Source organism: Babylonia areolata, chromosome 11 (genome assembly GCF_041734735.1).
Source record: "Babylonia areolata isolate BAREFJ2019XMU chromosome 11, ASM4173473v1, whole genome shotgun sequence".
NCBI classification, from domain to species: Eukaryota; Metazoa; Mollusca; class Gastropoda; order Neogastropoda; family Buccinidae; genus Babylonia; species Babylonia areolata.
Window position 1 is genome coordinate 10,782,895 of NC_134886.1, and position 19,232 is coordinate 10,802,126.

Sequence of the window (19,232 nt, forward strand, 5' to 3'; positions counted from 1 at the left end):
TTTGTCATCCTATTGTTTGTGGTGGTATAATACCAGAGTCCAGCCCCTTTAACGCTGTCATTCATTCTGCCTTTCAAGCACACAAAACTGCAGCTTGAAAAATGAAGAATGATAGGTTTCCACAGAACTAAACTCCTCCTCTTGCCACTATTTTCTTTCACTGAAGTGATAGTGCGTCCACCTTCGTTATACCCTGAAAGGTAGAAGAATATTTTCTGTGGAAATTATTTTGTCAAATCAGTTTTCACATTATCAGTATTTTAAGATAAATGTCTTCTGTCTGCTGAATTGTGGTCAGATCTTTTATAATCAAAGCATGTTTAAGATCTTAGCTTGTGCAACCTATCTTCAATTCAGGCAACAGAACCAAGTCAATTTTGATTCAAATGCATGTTTCACAGGAGAGACAAACAGAAAAGTGCATGAATAGCTTCCCTTGAAGCTCTGTGTCATTGGAATCAAATACCACTATCATTAGTTGTTAGTGATTTTGAATAGAGGCATCCTTTGTTTGTTTTTTTGTAATGGGATTTCCGTTGATGTTTTTGTGTGTGTTTTGGTTATGGCAGGCTTAGTGAAGTGTGCAGTTATACAATGGCAAACGAAAATGGTCGAGCATTTTTCATCTCTCTCAGTGAATGCAGCTGAACAGAATTCATGGTTGATGCGGAAAGTGAGAATGAAGATTTTAATGTTGTAGACATGGAAATAAGGGATCCAGGATGGAGCAGATCATATATATTTTGATTTGTACTTAGATGAGTATCAAGCATTTTGTGTAGTGTGTAAAGTTATGTGGAGTTCAGTGATTGCAGAAGTGATAGGCAGTACAAGATCTGGTGTGATTTCTGTGGTGGTGTATTTTTTCTGAACTTTCGCAGTATACAATGAGCGAAGTTCTAAACGCTGTTAGCAAACCTCTTTAAGGGCTACTGTCTTCAGCAGATAAAGAAATGACACATTTTAGACTTGACTTTGGTAAAAAATGTATTTGTGATGCCTTGAAACATTGATGGTATGTCTGTTTTCAGATGCTGACAAGATTGAGAATTATGAGAATGTAATTCGCAACATTCACTACTTCCACAATGAGCCCAGCAGGCTGTCCAACCGTACACTGACGCTCAGCTGCTCTTCTCAGAATGGGCGCTTCATCAGCAACAAGTTTGTTGTCAGGGTCAGTATGTTCTCTATGTGTATGTACATGCACATGTGCTTGCACATTTTGTGTGTGAAGTGTGCACTTAAAGTGACTGTGATTTTGTAACGGTAAGTGTGTACATGTGTGCTCATGCAAATACATGCCAAAGTGCTGTTGTAGCTGTATATGTTCTTCGAACTATTCCCTTTGCACTTTCTGCATCATCAAATAGTGGCCCATTGCAAAGAGTTAACATATTGATATTGCTTGCAATGTGTATATTCATAGAACTATAACCCTATGCTCTATCAGTATCATTAAATAGTGGCACACTGCAAAGAGTTAACATCGTTGATATTGCTTTCAGTGTGTTTTGGCCATATTTGCACTTTAGAAAAATTATCATATATCCGGTTTCCGTTAGTATGTTATGGTAGAAAACAATCACTTTGGGGCAGTTGAGTTGTGTCAGAGTCTATGTTTTGACATAGTTTGGTGTGTGTGGGGTTGTGTGTGTGGTATGTGTGTGGGGTGTGGGGGGTTGTGTGTATACAGGTAATTTATGAGAAAGGCTGAGAGGGGTTTGTTAGTGTGCAATGTGTTGTGTGTGTTACAGTTGGTGGCCCTGCACGACATGAGAGACAGCAAGAGCTTTGCCCACGCTCAGGCCAATCCAGTGCATGTCCAGCAGAACCTGGTGCCTGCGTCCGGCCAGCACAACGCCCATGCCATTGTGGCCTCTTCCACATCCAGTCAGTGCTTACCTTGTCTCTCCTCAAACTGCTTAGGACATAGAATAGTGCTTGGGTGGGTGGGGACAGGGGACTGGGCTTTTGGCAGCAGTGTGTCGTTTTGCCAGTATGTTTGTGTTATGAAGTATGTTATGTATCACATGCAGTGGCTTCTTGCAGAAGACTTTATTGGCTTATAATTGATGTAGATTTATATGCTTGTATGTACATTGTTTCGGACAGAGAATGTCCCGTATACATTTTTTTATGCTTGTATGTACATTGTTTCGGACAGAGAATGTCCCGTATACAAGCTTAGAGGCAGATTTTTGGGTTTTTTTTTTTCAAAAGTTCTTGTATTTATTCTGAATTTGATTATTTATGAATTGTCATTATTTCTTTTGCTGTTATGATGACATCACTGCTCTTGAACATGCATGCATGAACACACTTTCACGCATACACATACCACTCATGTGCAGTGCTCCAATCCAACAGCACAGAAACAAAGAGAAAGAGGAACACATTGTTAATCAGAAAACACATTGATGTCAACTTTTAATCTGTACACACATACAGTCTGTGTGCATCTGCTAACACTTGAGCATTCAGGAATGTTATTTGATGTGTTCTGTGGACAAATTTTAAAAAAAAAGCTAATCACCAACAATAAATGAACTGTGATTTATCATATTAACTAAAACATTAAGAGTTGTGAATGAATGTTGTGTATCGGTGAGCATTCAGCCAGGTCTTTTGCTTTGTTCTGTATGAGTGTATGCAAATATGTGTTTCTAGAGCGTTTAGCGATGTTTGTCATGATGTGTTCTGTCTGCGACAGACTTTGGCATGGCTGCAATCATTGTGGTGTGCGTGGGGTTCCTGCTGTTCATGATCATCCTGGGGGTGGTACGGATCCGTGCGGCCCACCGCCGCACCCAGGTGGTGCATGTGGAGGAGAACCAGGACATGGAGTGGGACAACTCTGCCCTCAACATCACTGTCAATCCTGTGGAACAGGAGGTGGGTGCACAAATGCATGTATGTGCATACACACACATAGACACATACACATACCTTTCTCTCTCTCTCACACACACACACACACACACACACACACACACACACACACAAACACACATACAAACTCTCTCTCTCTCTCCCTTTGTCTCTCTACTACTACTACTACAACTACTACCACTTCTGCTACTACCACCACTGAACATGTGAACTGTGTGAGTCCCATTTATGGAGAATGCCGTTCTGCCTGTCCCTGTCACGCCTCATTTAACAGTTGCCTAAAGAAGATCCTGTGACTCAGAACATACTTTTTCTCGTGACTTTTTTTTCCCCCACTCCCATCAACTGTAGAAGCATTATTCCTGTCCTACTCATTCAGAGTCTCCCATACATAGCCACAACTGGGTTTGTCTGCTACAGATAGTGTCATCAGCCCACAGGAACTATTCATGTTCTATCCCCACTTTATCACCATGCCTTTAATCCAGTCTTCATGGAATGAACGTTTTACTGTTTTAAAAAGTTTATTATAAGGGGAGGTTACCTACTTCCGGGAGGTTATCGGCCGTAGTACTTTCGTTTTCTCCGCATAGGCGGATAGTAGTTTGCACAGGACAGGAATGTCAGACCCCTGCCGGAGTCTGCACTAGTTGGGTCATGGTAAGTATATTATTTAAACGTAATTTTAGATAGAAAATTTCCTTTATACATGTATGTATGTATATATGTGCACCATGTTCATGTCTGTGGTGTTGATTAAATCTGTTCCACCCAGATCATTTCCGTGGTGACAACCATAAAATACATCAACAAAACAAAGACCAGTAGCTGCTGTCACAATCCTGGCTTATTAAAACAAAGCACAAAAAACTGTAGTTGTGATGTCCTCCTCCTCTAACTCAGCGGTCTATTTATCTTTTCTTTATATCATGGTTCACAGAATCCATGCTAGCACATGACATCACAAGCATACATGTTGTATTACAGTTCTGAATTAGGAATTAGTTTTGCAGTGTAATGTTAACACTTCACAGAGATCAGGAAACAGATCAAAGCTGCGATACTTATCAAAACCAATACAACTTCACAATCATGATTTTATGCACAGTGTCTTATTTTTGGCAAACCGTCTGTGCTGAATGCTGACAGAGGGGAGGAAAGCTGGAATGGCCATCCAGAAATTTTACTTTGAACAACAAACATGTCAGTCGAAATTGTGGCCTGCACAACATTACCACTTGTGGGCAGAAACTTGAACATTCTGCTCTTGCACTTCAGTGTGTAAATCGGTCAGTGTCTCCCACCCCTTGCTCTTGAGCAGTCGTTCAGAGCTTTGAAATATTGCATTATTTGTTCTGCCTTCAGATTTTTGAATATGAGGACAACACTCAGCCCAGCTTCCATGATGACAGCGACACAGATGACGATGAGAGCAGCATGCAGGGGGATTATGGAGAGAGCTCAGAAGACGAAGCACCCGTGCCTGCTAAGGCACCCACCAATGACCTCGAGTGGGACCACTCCAACCTGGGCTTCTAAGTCCTGTTCTGTAGAAAATGTGGTGTTGAAGGAAGAGGAGGGTGGGTGGTAGGGAGTTTTGATGACTTGAACAGGGGGAAGTGAGCAGCTGATTAAACAAATTGGCGGCCTACAGAAGTCATAATGAAGTCAAAGACAAGTGTATTGAAGGCAGTAGTAAGCCCACACCACATTACAGGACAGACAAAGGCATTGGCAGGGGGTAGAGGACACAAGTGGAAGGTCTAAGTGGAAGTGGAAGGTTGGGTGAGAGGGGAGTTAATGGAAGGGGAGGGGGTGTGCATTCAAAAACCCGATGTGCTAGATTTTGTGGCAGTGTCATTTGTATAGCACATCAGTGATGTTAGCCATTTTCTTGTGCCCTGTGTGCAGAAGTTGTTATATCTAGAAATCTGCTTTTTTCACACAGACTGAAGGGAATGTGGTAAAAACTATTACCACACTTCAGTATTTGTCTATGGGAAATTTGAATAGAAATATTCTTTCACAGGTACATGTGCTGATATATGCTTGCTTCTGTGCAGTTGTACCTGCACACACATACATGCTGAAATTTCATGTGCATTATAATCTCATGTTTAAAGTCACAAACAAAAATGAGGTGAAGCTTTTTTAATATCAAAATCAAAACTAGGGGCCAGTGTAGAGTGGGGGGAAAGGGGCCTACTCCTTTTCAAGACATGAAATTTAGTCTCTGTAACTCCTGACTGGTAGGCAGACACCACGCAGAAACCCACCTTTCCTATGTGCAAGTGGAAAAACCATGCCTGTCAGATAGGCAGGGATGGTGAACATGTAGTTTTAAATTGTACATCTTGGATCATTGGACATTGAATGAAACAAACACAGAGCTCTGATGCTGGGTGAATTGGACATATGTTGAGCCTTTGTGATTTCAGTAGCTGTTCTCACTAGTATGTCATCTTGTGGTTGTGCAGGAATACACTGTTTTTGAGTGTGTTGAATTTGAAGCATGGTGTCCTAATTTTCAGGTTTGTTTTGTTTTATCAGTGGGTCTAACAATCATGTCTTACAAGAGTGATTTGGAAGTTGAATAGGACAGTCGTTTGCTTCTTGGATGTCTTAAGAAAATTTCCTTTTAATAAGGCTCACACATTCACATGTGAACAGATCGGTGTTTTAATGGTATGTCATCCTGTCATCAGTACTCGCACATTTGTCGTGGGAAGTGTGAAATAAATCATGTGTAATGGCAGAATCAGTTGTCATTGTTATTCATTGAATTGCAGTTAATTCAGATTCATCAGGAAAACAGTGTGTGGAAAATAGGAAGTGGTATACACAATCTAACAGGTGGACTGGCACAGGACTACCATAATGCATGAATCCTGTTCCAGGTTGTCCTGTTGGATTTTAGCACTTCTGGTATTTTGTGTGTGAATAGAATGATAATGTACATGCAACTTTCTCAACGGAGACGGACAGTCTGAGCACAATGTTTACGATAAGAAAGGAGGTGTGTTGTTGTTTTTTTAAAGAGGGAAGAAAGAAAAAAAAGGTGGAGTAGGAGTGGGTAGGTATTGGGGAAAACGAACCCCTTGGTCTTGAGTACAAATCCTGTTTCATGTTTGGATGGCGTTTGTTGTTAATCATGATCATATTTATGTCTGTGTTTACCTCATGAGGAAGCCCCATCCATCACCTTAATGGATCATCCTGTTTATTTTTTGCCCCACACACCCTATTTGTTTTTGTTCCAAGTCTCTCTTTCCCCTATTCCACCTGTCCATGTGGGTCCTCATTGTTCTTGGTGCAAGTACTGCTTCTGCTGAATCATATTAATTAGTTGAGGTTGATGGAACTGGGAAGGGGGGATGCTTAGTAACGTGTGCAGGATGGACAGAGTGTGATTGTCTGCTTGTTGGTTCCTCCGTGCTGACAACGAGAGGCAGTGATGATCAGCAGGTTGTCCTGTATTCAGCCTGCTTATTTCCTCAGACACTCGCCATCGCTGCTTGGTGCTGCTGGTCTTGTGCCTGTGTCCAAGTTGGGACAGGTCAGAACCAGAGCTGCAGTGCTACTGACTGCTCTGTTTCTAAATATTTAGTGATGAAAATATTTCTGCTGGTACCTGGCCAGAGAAATGTTTGTTCCCCAAAAGAAATGAGAGACGAGAAGGAAATGCAAATTGGTTGGCTGACATGATGACTGTCATGCAAAAACATTCAAGAAAAAATCAGTATAATTGATTTCAAACAGCACAAAAAAGCAACAAGTATTGTTTTGATGAATCTTGTTTGAATATCATTTTATAAGAGCTCACGGTAAAAGAAGCTGAGTGAATGCTAAATATGTAAGGGGGAGGAGAGGCAGTGTTAACAGCTGTAGGACTGGTGACTTGTTATTTTGTTCTTATCTTGTATTGCTGTGTGGTTCTCCAGTGTCAGTGTGACCGGTAGAGATGTATATAATTGTTGCCATCAGGTTGTTGATTCAGATTTCCTTCAGCATTCAGCACCGTTCACTGTTGTGGTTGTATTTCTTCATCATTCTGACCCACTGCTTCCTAGTGAACTTGAGTGTAAGTGGATCACCTGTTACCACTCTCATCACTGTTCAGGCTGTTGTGTTCTTTGCTGCTTTTCTGTGCTGGCTTTCAGTTGATGGCAGTGTCTTTGCTGCTTTAGCTTTCATCTCACATGAATTGTACATATGTGTATATCGATATGAATATGTATATTTTGCCATGATTGTGTTGTCAGATTGTGTCATGTACCGTGCAGACTTTGTGGCATTATGTCTTATTTCTGGTCTCATTACAGTCCCCAATTTGTTACTGGCATGGGGAAATAGTAAATTGAGCTTTGCTAGATGTACCTTTTGATCATGTTTTCAGTTTTTCAAAGCTGCTTTTTTTTTTTTAACCCCCTGATAGAGAGTGGTGGTAGGAGGGTAAGTGGAAAGAAAAGGCATGGGGAGAGAGGATTTGTCACTGTTTCTTTGTCCAGCAAGATCTCTTTCATTGACTTATTGTGAGCTCTTCCCCCATATTCCCTGTATAATTACTATTTATTGTTATTCCACCCCTTGATGTCCAGATGTGCTCAGAGGTTGTGAAGAAAATTGTCTGGGTCCAGGATATACCTGGTGATATCTACACCCAGTAGTCAACATAATGATGGATTTGAAGTGGTTATTGCTTATGTAGCAGCTGACACTTTACATATCTGAGCTCCATACACAGGTTGAGAAAGAACTGTGAAAACAAAATATTTACTCCAGCTGCAATTTGGTTTTCTTTGGGTTGACTTTTATTTAGTTTGGATAGTGACAAAGTATTTAAGTTCCCATTTTATGGTCAGGTGACAGTGCAAAACCCCAAGTGAGAAAGTACAAACTGATGTTGGAATGATGTGTTTTGTTACAAACAATGTGGCAGTACAGTTTGTAAGTATGTGCTGGAACAGAACGGCTTGCCACTTTGTTTTCACAATGCTGTATCCTCCAGTTACACAAAACTGCACAAGATGAACAAGGGAACATTCCACTTTTCTGAGCTGGTGTCAGTGTGATTTCTTTCCCCTCTTCACTTCCCAGATGTTTCTTTGAGCTTTGGTGTCTGTGAACATGTGTTGTAGAAGTAGAAAAAGTGGATTTTGCCTGGCTTCTCCAAGGATCATCATTTGACAGGATTTTTTTTTTAGAAAAAACCCCCCAACATATTAGAGTTTAATGTCTCTTTCCTGTGACATACTGTCCTTTTGACATGTGATGTACATATTTTATGTTGTCAATCAAAGCATGTTATCTTTCTGTTTTTTCCATGGAGGGGGGAAAGGGTAAATGAGGGTGAGGGGTCAGAAGGGAAGGGGGTTAGGGTGGTGGGGTGGGGGGGATGCAGGCAGGTTGGAACATGTTACACTTCTTTCTTTCAGTTGATTTATTCTGTGTTGTGAATATGGTTGTCAATGATTGGTCTGGTTTATGTGTATTTGGTTGTGCCTGTCTTGTTGGTGGCGTTTCTGTTCTCTCAAATTCACCAGCCGTTTCTAGCGTTTCAGATCTTAGTACAGGGAAGAACAGTGGGGCAAGGAGCAGTTCTGTCAGTGTCAATTTTGATCACAAACCCAATCCATTTTCTTGGGAAGCGGATGTAGTATTGCTGGATTGTTATTTTCAAAATGGTGCTTATAGCCTACAGGGTTCAGTCAAGATGTTATTTATAAGTGAGTGATTGTTTACAATAAATCAAACCCATGGAAAACCAGTGTTATTCTATGACTTTACTAACCAACCAGTCATTAAAATGACTGAATATAAAGAGTGGGATCTTTCTAATTGTACTCTCTTTTGTATGGTGGGGTGGATTCTATGACTAATTTTTCGCAATTTTAGGTGGACTTTTTTTAAATAACTTTTTTTCTCTTTAGGTGTAGTATTAAAGGTCAAACGAAGAGATGAAGGTTTAGGTTTCTGAGCCTCTTAATCATTTTATTAGTAGTTCACTTCTATAATTTGCACCAGAAGTTACTTTTTTTGTTTCTTTCCTAGCATTTCTAGTGTTCACCATAATCTAAACTAAAAGCAGTTGGTTGCTTTTGATACTAATGCTAATGGTTTGAAAGTGTGTACACTATCACAGTTCCATAATTTGACCAAACTCACAATTCTGGAAAATGGGGTTTTTCTTCTGCTTGACTTGACAACTGACTTGTTCCAGACTAGTGCTTGCACTGTCCTTTCAGTGCTGTCATACTTTCAGGAGTTAGGTTATGTACATGATCAGGTGAAGGTCCATTTCAGTATCCAATATCTTTTTACCAAATAGACTTTTTCAAAACCCAAAAGATATTGCTCTTTGCTTTAAAACCTGTATAAGATTGTTACATGTATGTATAAAGTGTGGTTGGCAGTATCATCTCTTTTTTTTTTCCTTTTCGTTGCACATTGCGAGTGTAAAATTTGTAGATTGTGAGATGTGATCAAAGTTTACTGGGGAAGTTGTCATAAACTTGCAGATGTTTTCAGGCTGTGTGACTGGTAAATTTGGAGTTATATATATATTTTTCTTTTCTATGATTTAGAATGTAGAAGCATAAGCAATGAAAGCCTTGTGTCCCAAGTTTAAATAAAAAAATCAATACTATTTTTAAAATGTCATTTGATGAGAAGGCTTGCCTTTGTTTTGTGTGCAGAAACCTGAATTAGTTTGCGGTTCAATAGGGTTTTAACAAAAAAATATTCAGGCATAATTTTACGGATGGAGTGATTTATACACTTTGAATGTGACCTTTTTCTCTCTCATCAGCACTAATACAGTCCCATGTTTTCTGATGTCTGTGTTATGATCTTGAGTAGAACACCTGTCCTGGTACGGCATTGGAGTGATATAATTTCATTTTGTGTTCACTGTCAAAAGTTTACTTTCAAAATAAAACTGCCAACCACCTCCAGAGTCTTTGTGATTTTGTCACACTTGCCAACACTGTCGTGTGGAGCTATCAGTGTACTTATTCTCTTATCTCTGTCCCTCATTGTCTGTTTCGGCATGCCTGCCTCCTCTCTAGCTCTAAAAAGTCTTTCTCTTTCTGTCCTTCAGTCTAGAAAATGCATAAATATCCATCTCTTGCTCCTACTTTCTCTTTCTTTCTTTTCATCCATCTGTCTCATAGAAAATGCATAAAGCAAAATGTAACAATGAAAACTGGGTCTAGTTATGAGTTAATGAGAGGTATACAAAGGAGTTCAGGGTGAAAGGCAAGGTATATCACCATCTTGAATCTATGGCTTCTTTATATGGGATAAAGTGTAGTACAAACAGAATAAGAAGCCTATTGCCAACTTTGTCAGGGAGACGCAATTTTCTCTTCTTGGGGGGAAGCTACACAAAATGGTGGATGTTGTACTGAGTTGACTGATGAAAACTATCCTGAAAATTGTAACAGAGACATCCAAATGAAGTTCAGTTTTGGACATCAACACATCAGTCAACAGATGAAATGAAAAAGGAATCAAAAGGGAACACTGACCCCAATTTTTGCTGTTGTCAGTGACACACGCCACATACTGACCTTTCCTACAACCTATATGCTGGAAGTGTTTTTGTTTCAGTTGTTATTGCATTGCTGAATACATTACACATTTTTATCGACTGCAGTTTTCTTAAGCAACATAACTTCTTCAGTAGAAAGTTTTCTTTTGCACATTTCACCATCTTGCAGATGAATTTTTTTTTTTTTAATAAGCTGAGAGTGCGTGCTCGTGCACACACACACACACACACACAAATGTATACTTTTAACTTGTTGGGAGAGGTAATGATTATCAATGAGATATGTCTGCACCTCAGTAGGAGACAATTAAGGTTTATGACTGACTTCGAATATTTGAAATCGCAAATTTGATCAAAAAACTTTAAAAGTAAATAATTTAGACAACAGATTCATTTGAAAGATTGAATGAATAATGGAGTGAAAGAATTTTCAAGAAATAAAAAAGGTCTGTATTGACCTTGCGGATGTAAATAATGTACAACACAAACAATACTACAATGCATCTGGACCCCAGAATCTTCTGAATACAAAACAACATAGAACAAGAGAGGCAAGGCCTTCAAGACTCACTTGTGATACACTTTTTTTTTAAATCCAAGTTTTTTATGTATTGAGTATAATTTCAAAATGTAATGTTTAAGATGAGAAAGATCAGTTTAAAGCAAATTAAGTCCCCTAGCATTAATTAGAGTAATTTCCCTTTTTTACTATCTGCACCAAAACGTTTGCAAAATAAATAAAACTTCCATGCTTAGCAAAAGAAGTTCCTGTTTGAACCAAAGATGATATTAATGACTGCTCTTTTTGTTGGGTCAGAATATCAGATCAAAGTGCCAAGTTTAGAGAATACAAAAAATATAAATATAACAGTAAATGCAGTTTGCATATAATTAGGCTTCATTTTATATATTTTTTTGTGCCCATCCCAGAGATGCAATATTGTTTTAACAAGATTACTGGAAAGAACTGAATTTTTCCTATTTTTATGCCTAATTTGATGTCAACTGACAAAGTATTTGCAGAGAAAATGTCAATGTTAAAGTTTACCACGGACACACAGACACACACACACACACAGACAACCGAACACCGGGTTAAATCATAGACTCACTTTGTTTACACAAGTGAGTCAAAAAATGGTGAACAAACACAGAATGGAACTCTGTCTTAGTCATTTTGAGCTGGGTGATTTACGGGAACCAATTCGTAAACAGGAAAGGTCCTGCCTAGATAAATGTGAAATAAAGGTCCATGATTTACCCCACACTTTCTCCCTCTCTTTCTCTCTCTCTCTCTCTTAAAAATGATTGTTTTTTGTTGTTTTGGGTGTTTTTTTTTAATTGAAAGGAAGCGGAAGAGACCACAGTACAGAGAATGATTTTTTGTGAAGGCTTCATCACTTTGTGAATGATGTGTTAAAAAATAATAATAATAATAAATTTTTTAAAATATAAAAAAAAGAAGAAAAGAAAAGACACCTCAGAATCAACAAATCGACTTGAAACAATGTTTGGTTCCACAAACAGCTGCTTCTTGATGTCAGCAAAAATGTTATTTCGGTGTGGAGGGACAGTACTGCGGTGGGTTGGACGGGTTATAACGAGCAAAGGCTGGGAGGGAAGGGTTTGTGGTGGGTGACCGGGTGGGGTGTCATAACAGGGTTATGTAGGGAGTCAGATTCCACACACACACACACACAAACAACAAGCGGATGGGAAGGTTACTGAGCCACCAAAACAACAAATAGATACTTTTTTTCACTTTTCACTTTCTCAAGGAGGCGTCACTGCGTTCGGACAAATCCATACACGCTACACCACATCTGTTGAGCAGATGCCTGACCAGCAGCATAACCCAACGCGCTTAGTCAGGCCTTGAGTGCATGCTTACATATTTGTGTACCTATGAAAGTGGATTTCATTTTACGTAATTTCGCCAGAGGACAACACTCTCGTTGCCATGGGTTCTTTTTCAGTGCGCCAAGTGCGTGCTGCACACGGGACCTCGGTTTATCGTCTCATCCGAAAGACTAGACGGAGGAAGGTGGCAGAATGGTTAAGACGCTCAGCTGCCAATACAGAGAGTCCGTGAGGGTGTGGGTTCGAATCCCGCTCTCGCCCTTTCTCCTAAGTTTGACTGGAAAATCAAACAAATAGATATTCTTTTCCCACTTTCACCTTGCAGAAACATTTGCAGGCAATAAACAGGACCAGAACTAAATTTAGATATTGGATTTTTCCGAATGAGTAGAACCTTTCAACCCGTCTTCAGTTTACGTGATATCGTCTAAAATGATAACATTTCAATTACTGTATTTAAGCATACCAATCTTGAAGGAACTGGACAGCTTATCTCGTGGCATAAACTTTGGTATTTCTGATTCTTAACTGAAACAAAAAGAAAAAAAAAAAAGCACTTGACGATTCTTTTCCACTGATCGAGGTGCGGCCATGTTTTTTGTTTGTTTGTTTTTTTTCTGACAGGTAAGCTTTCTTGTTCTTGAAGTTCCTTCGTCAAGTCGTGGCAGCGAGAAATCGTAACGGATCTTGTGCTTAGGGCATAAAGTAAGATCCTACAGCTGTGATTGCGTCCTGATAAGTATATAATTATTAATCAGTGAGGTTGAAAATATTGCCGAATTGTTAAGTCCTGGGGGTGCTCTTTACGCAAAATAGTTCGTCATGCCATCACCCCAAAAACGTTTTACAGTCAATCCGAGGGCAACTGGAAACAAAACCCAAGGACATTAGGTCCAAACATTTACCTGTCTGCATTTTCACACGTTTTCTTTCTTTTGTGACCAATCACACAGTGGCTTCCGGTGATCAGCATGTCGCGTGCCGTTGCCTTATTTTTGGCCCCCACATTGCTGAAGACAAAAAGTAATTAAAAAAAAAAAAAAAAAAAAAAAGACGGCTTCCTAACAGAGCTTTTGCTGGTAGGTTCTGTGCTTTGGGGTGACTTGAAAAAACGCAACACAAATTAAAGGTAGCTTGGGGTCATGAGTGGGTGAAGACTAAATCTACTTTCATTTTCATTAAAGAAAAAAAAAATTATTGTGTGATAGTCGGGCTGAATGGCTCCCGTTGAAAGGCCAGAAACATTCCGATTAAATGCTAGTCTAGTTCCACAGTGCTGTCTATGGTTCTAACAGAGACCGTAGTTATTTGGATTCAGTCCCACATGGATTGCCCGTGTCTCCAAACGACAAGACAGGTGAAAAGAATGTGGTAAAAAATTAACTCTGTTCCGGTTTTCGCACACAAGACTCGGCAAGAAAGTTTTCTTTGGACTGCGATCGGCTTCAGTCTGGAAGTTTGACGAAAGGTCGCACAGACATTGTACACGAAGTCAGTATTATTATCCGTATGATTATTATTATTTTTTTAATTGATATTCTTCTTCTTATTATTATTAGGTAATATTTTCAATCACTGACAAAAGTAAATTTTGTAGACAACCGTGACGGCCATTTTTAGAAGCAATAAATAAATCTTCAACAGGTGAAGAATTTTGCCGGTCAGTGTTACGGACTCGTTCGCGAAAGATTTTATTTTATTTTATTTTATTCATACAATGCCACTATGCCCATTTATTTATTTATCAATTACAATCATCTCCAGTGCCATCTATGATGGTTGACTCGAGTAAGTGACAATGGATTTAGACTTGAACGTTTTGTGATGATGTAAAGACTTTACTCAGATAGTAGTTATTAAACAATCATAGACTTTAAGGATTTTCTTGTGACACATTTCCACACAACCGCCTTCTTGTTTCAAGCTGCTTGCTTTCTTGCATGCTTTAATCCCTCTTCATGCCCTGTGGCACATTGGCTGCCACCAGATCCATTGGTGGCCATTGATTAGTTGTGGTCATGTTGAAAATGTTAGTGCCAGTGTATTGGAATTAGTAACTTACTTAGATATGGAATACAGACATTCAAGGCTGAAATTGTGGTATTTTTCAAGGAAGTGTTCTGGGCACTATACTGTTTACTATTTTTATTCGTGATACCAGATGATGTTCTCAGTCAAAAATGATTTGCAGACTATACAAAAATCCACAATCAAACTTAGCATTGACAAATAGGTCTGTTGGACAAATAGGTGAAATCTGTATTTAAACGCACACAGGTGCAAGTGGGACAAAGTCTCAGAACCACTGTCTAACTTTTGATAACAAAGTGATGACGATATGCAAGAGTCCTGACAAAATGGGTTTTAGCATTCATTTTGTCCAGGAATTATATGGTTTATGATGGCAAACAACTCACTCGGACTTATTTAAAGAACTTTCACATGCCTACATTCTGACAGATGTATTAGATATAAATTATATTTACAATACAATAGTATGAACACTTTATAATTATATGCAAAATATGCAGAAATTGGCATCCACTACATAAAGAGCAAGTGCAAATAAGGGCAAAAGCTTGGCTTGTTAATCGGAGACATGCAGAAGGTGATCCAATAGGAAAGACTAAAGCATTTAGATTTGCCATCATTATAAGATTCAGAAGATTAAAATGATGTCTGATTCTTCTTCTTTTTCTTCTTGTTTGTTCATGGGCTGTAACTCCCATGTTCACTCGTATGTAAACAAGTAGGCTTTTACATGTATGACCGATTTTACCCCGAAACGTAGGCAGCCATACTCCATTTTCGGGGATATATTTGATTCAAACATTTAAACTATCCAAAGGTATTAATAGTAATTCAGATGCAGAATATTTGTCTTTTTTATTGTCTTTTTTTTTTTTGCTGCCCCATCATTGACACCATTTCAGTGGCATTACTCCAACAATACTCATTCCCAGTCCCCCATACACAGCCTCACATGTGTTTGTATACTTCAGTCCTAATTAGTACTAGCAGGTCATTGTGAATTATCAATGTTAGCCCACCAGTCGGTCACACACGAGAGGAGACCCTCCATTGCTGTCAAGTCATTACAGTGGTGTTCTTATTGAACTTATGCTTGACACCATCTGCTGCGCCCCCAACTGATGACAATAATTGCTCAACCGCCGATATTTTCTCCCCCTCCACTAGACCTTGAGTGGTGGTCTGAATGCTAGTCATTCGGATGAGATGATAAACCGAGGTCCCGTGTGCAGCATGCACTCTGCGCACGTAAAAGAACCCATAGCAACAAAAGGGTTGTTCCTGGCAAAATTCTGTAGAAAAATCCACTTCGATAGGGAAAACAAATAAAACTGCACGCAGGAAAAAATACAAAAAAAATGGGTGGTGCTGTAATGTAGCGACGCGCTCTCCTCGGGGAGAGCAGCCCGAATTTCACACAAAGAAACCAGTGAGTGATTGTCCCCCCAAGTTTGAGACCACCACCATGTCCCACCAACAACAGTCCCACATGAATCTGCCAACACCGAAGACCACAACAGGAACTCACTCCAAGCATTGGAGTGAAAGGAGGATTGAAACCGAAGTCAGCATGACAGCAGGGCATGAAAGGCCACAGAATCTGGGACGTTGTTGTTTCCTATTTTGATAATGAATGAAGGTTATGATGTTCCTGCTGTGGAAGTCCATTTTGGTTATATGACAAGGCTGTACTCTACACTTCCTTTTTATAATATATCCCAGTATCAAGCAGGCCCAGAGATACAGACATATGCAGTGTTGGTCAGGAGATTTGAACAACACTCAAAAAACCATTTTGATGAAGTGGATGATCTTGACTATGTGGTCACTGTTTTCCAATAAAAGCCAATAGCAAAGTCAACTCTGGGAAATGACTCAAAACTTATACTGATGTACAATATTCCTGATTAACAATGCAATATGTAATGAATAGAAAATCACTGTAGTCACTATATAGAGGTCAGTGGGGAGAGAGAGAGTACCTATATACTTACAAATTCATCACATTTATGCCTTGTAAGGGTTCATGACCCCACTGGAAATACATCATGGTAACTTCAAGATTTGGATCGAAACTTGGTTAAAACAACAGCAGCTTTTAAACTTGGTTAAAAGAACAACAGCTTTTAAACTTGGTTAAAACCACAACAGCTTTTAAACTTGGTCAAAACAACAACAGCTTTTAAACTTGGTTAAAACAGCAACAGCTTTTAAACTTGGTTAAAACAACAACAGTTTTTAAACTTGGTTAAAACAACAACAGCTTTTAAACTTGGTTAAAACAACAACAGCTTTTAAACTTTGTTCTCTGCTTCTTTTACTGCTTATATACTGATACATGTATGCAGAGCTATCTGACAGATGCCCAGAGAAGAAAGGTTAGACTCTTTTTCTTTTTTCTTTTTTTTTCTTCTTTTTTTTTTTCTTCCAAAATTTGTGAATAAGGTGCATTTGTTGGAAAATCATTAGTTTTGTTCTGTCAAAAAAAGTGTCACAATGCATTTTGTGGTGTGATTCTTTTCTTATTTTTTAATTTTTTTAAGTTTTAGTTCTTTAGTAACCCTTCTGTTTCAGACCTGTCAATTTTGTTGATGTCAACAGCATCTTATCAGAAATGTATTTTTTTTTGTTCCTTGAAGGAACTTCTGACTGCAGCATTTTCACGCACAAGCAGAGCGCAGAAAGTGAGAGGAATCTGACGCAGCCACCGTGGACTCACCAGATCACAGCAGTATGGCACCTGTTGCCAAGTTCATGCTGCCTGTGGTCCTCCTCATCGTCTTTGGCGTGATGGGGGCTGCCCAGGAACAGCCGGTGAGTGATGTACTGTCAGTTCATTGTGCAGTCAGTAAGCCCTACACCTTGGACATAATCACTACAACCAGCTGTCAGTAAGCCCTACACCTTGGACATAATCACTATGACCAGCAGTCAGTAAGCCCTACACCTTGGACATAATCACTATGACCAGCAGTCAGTAAGACCTACACGTTGGACATAATCACTACAACCAGCAGTCAGTAAGCCCTACACCTTGGACATAATCACTATGACCAGCAGTCAGTAAGCCCTACACCTTGGACATAATCACTACAACCAGCAGTCAGTAAGCCCTACACCTTGGACATAATCACTATGACCAGCAGTCAGTAAGCCCTACACCTTGGACATAATCACTATGACCAGCAGTCAGTAAGCCCTACACCTTGGACATAATCACTATGACCAGCAGTCAGTAAGCCCTACACCTTGGACATAATCACTACAGCCAGCTGTCAGTAAGCCCTACACCTTGGACATAATCACTACAACCAGCAGTCAGTAAGACCTACACCTTGGACATAATCACTACAACCAGCAGCCAGTAAGACCTACACCTTGGACATAATCACTATGACCAGCAGTCAGTAAGCCCTACACCTTGGACATAATCACTATGACCAGCAGTCAGTAAGCCCTACACCTTGGACATAATCACTACAACCAGCAGCCAGTAAGACCTACACCTTGGACATAATCACTATGACCAGCAGTCAGTAAGCCCTACACCTTGGACATAATCACTATGACCAGCAGTCAGTAAGCCCTACACCTTGGACATAATCACTTCAACCAGCAGTCAGTAAGCCCTACACCTTGGACATAATCACTATGACCAGCAGTCAGTAAGCCCTACACCTTGGACATAATCACTATGACCAGCAGTCAGTAAGCCCTACACCTTGGACATAATCACTATGACCAGCAGTCAGTAAGCCCTACACCTTGGACATAATCACTATGACCAGCAGTCAGTAAGCCCTACACCTTGGACATAATCACTATGACCAGCAGTCAGTAAGCCCTACACCTTGGACATAATCACTATGACCAGCAGTCAGTAAGCCCTACACCTTGGACATAATCACTATGACCAGCAGTCAGTAAGCCCTACACCTTGGACATAATCACTATGACCAGCAGTCAGTAAGCCCTACACCTTGGACATAATCACTATGACCAGCAGTCAGTAAGCCCTACACCTTGGACATAATCACTATGACCAGCAGTCAGTAAGCCCTACACCTTGGACATAATCACTATGACCAGCAGTCAGTAAGCCCTACACCTTGGACATAATCACTATGACCAGCAGTCAGTAAGCCCTACACCTTGGACATAATCACTATGACCAGCAGTCAGTAAGCCCTACACCTTGGACATAATCACTATGACCAGCAGTCAGTAAGCCCTACACCTTGGACATAATCACTATGACCAGCAGTCAGTAAGCCCTACACCTTGGACATAATAACTGACCAGCAGTCACATCAAGCCTCTGCTTCAGTATAGTTAATAGTTGGGTGTTTGGCTGTGTTAAAGAATACAACTTTAAAAGATATTTCTATATATATATATAAGACCTCTGGTTACAAGAAACGCATTCACATGACAACGTACACCAGTACGGTACTTCTTGTTTATTGCCTGTCTGTCTTCTATTGATACTGTCATCTCATTTGTATTGCACAGGATAACTTTTGTTGTCACAGGTGATAGCATCATGTTAAAGCAGCACCACTTCTTATTGTTTTGTTTTTTTCCTCCCCCCCCTCCCCTTCCCCCTCCCTGACCCCCCCCCCCCCCCCCACCTCTCACCCCCCATCCCCACACTATGAAAATGGTTTTTTACTATCAGAATACATTTTTGTATGAAATTTTGCTCGGTATGGAGAGCACAGGAACAGGAGTCATAATGGCTGCTGTCAAAAGAGGGCGCTAGCCAGCGGGACAAAGGGGAGGTTACCTACTTCCGGGAGGTTATCGGCCGTAGTTTCGTTTTCTCCGCATAGGCGGATAGTAGATTGCACAGGCAGGAATGTCAGACCCCTGCCGGAGTCTGCACTAGTTGGGTCAC

At 40.0% G+C, this 19,232-nt stretch overlaps 2 protein-coding genes across 4 annotated transcripts in view; both read left to right on the forward strand.

Annotated features, from left to right (window-relative positions):
• The window catches only part of LOC143287512 (calsyntenin-1-like), a 30,921-nt gene extending 21,080 nt beyond the window's left edge, over window positions 1-9,841 (forward strand). Inside the window, exons 11-14 of the mRNA XM_076595547.1 lie at window positions 1,032-1,177; window positions 1,758-1,893; window positions 2,714-2,895; window positions 4,258-9,841. Of these exons, the coding sequence (XP_076451662.1) occupies window positions 1,032-1,177; window positions 1,758-1,893; window positions 2,714-2,895; window positions 4,258-4,431 (638 nt within the window). The 3' untranslated portion in view covers window positions 4,432-9,841. The remainder of the gene's footprint in view (window positions 1-1,031; window positions 1,178-1,757; window positions 1,894-2,713; window positions 2,896-4,257) is intronic.
• A 3,698-nt stretch (window positions 9,842-13,539) lies between these two features.
• Window positions 13,540-19,232, forward strand: part of LOC143287293 (uncharacterized) — a 35,654-nt gene continuing 29,961 nt past the window's right edge. For all 3 annotated transcript variants that reach the window (XM_076595236.1, XM_076595237.1, XM_076595238.1), the window contains exons 1-2: window positions 13,540-13,795; window positions 16,975-17,149. In XM_076595236.1, coding sequence (XP_076451351.1) covers window positions 17,069-17,149 — 81 coding nt within the window. In that variant the 5' untranslated portion in view covers window positions 13,540-13,795; window positions 16,975-17,068. The remainder of the gene's footprint in view (window positions 13,796-16,974; window positions 17,150-19,232) is intronic.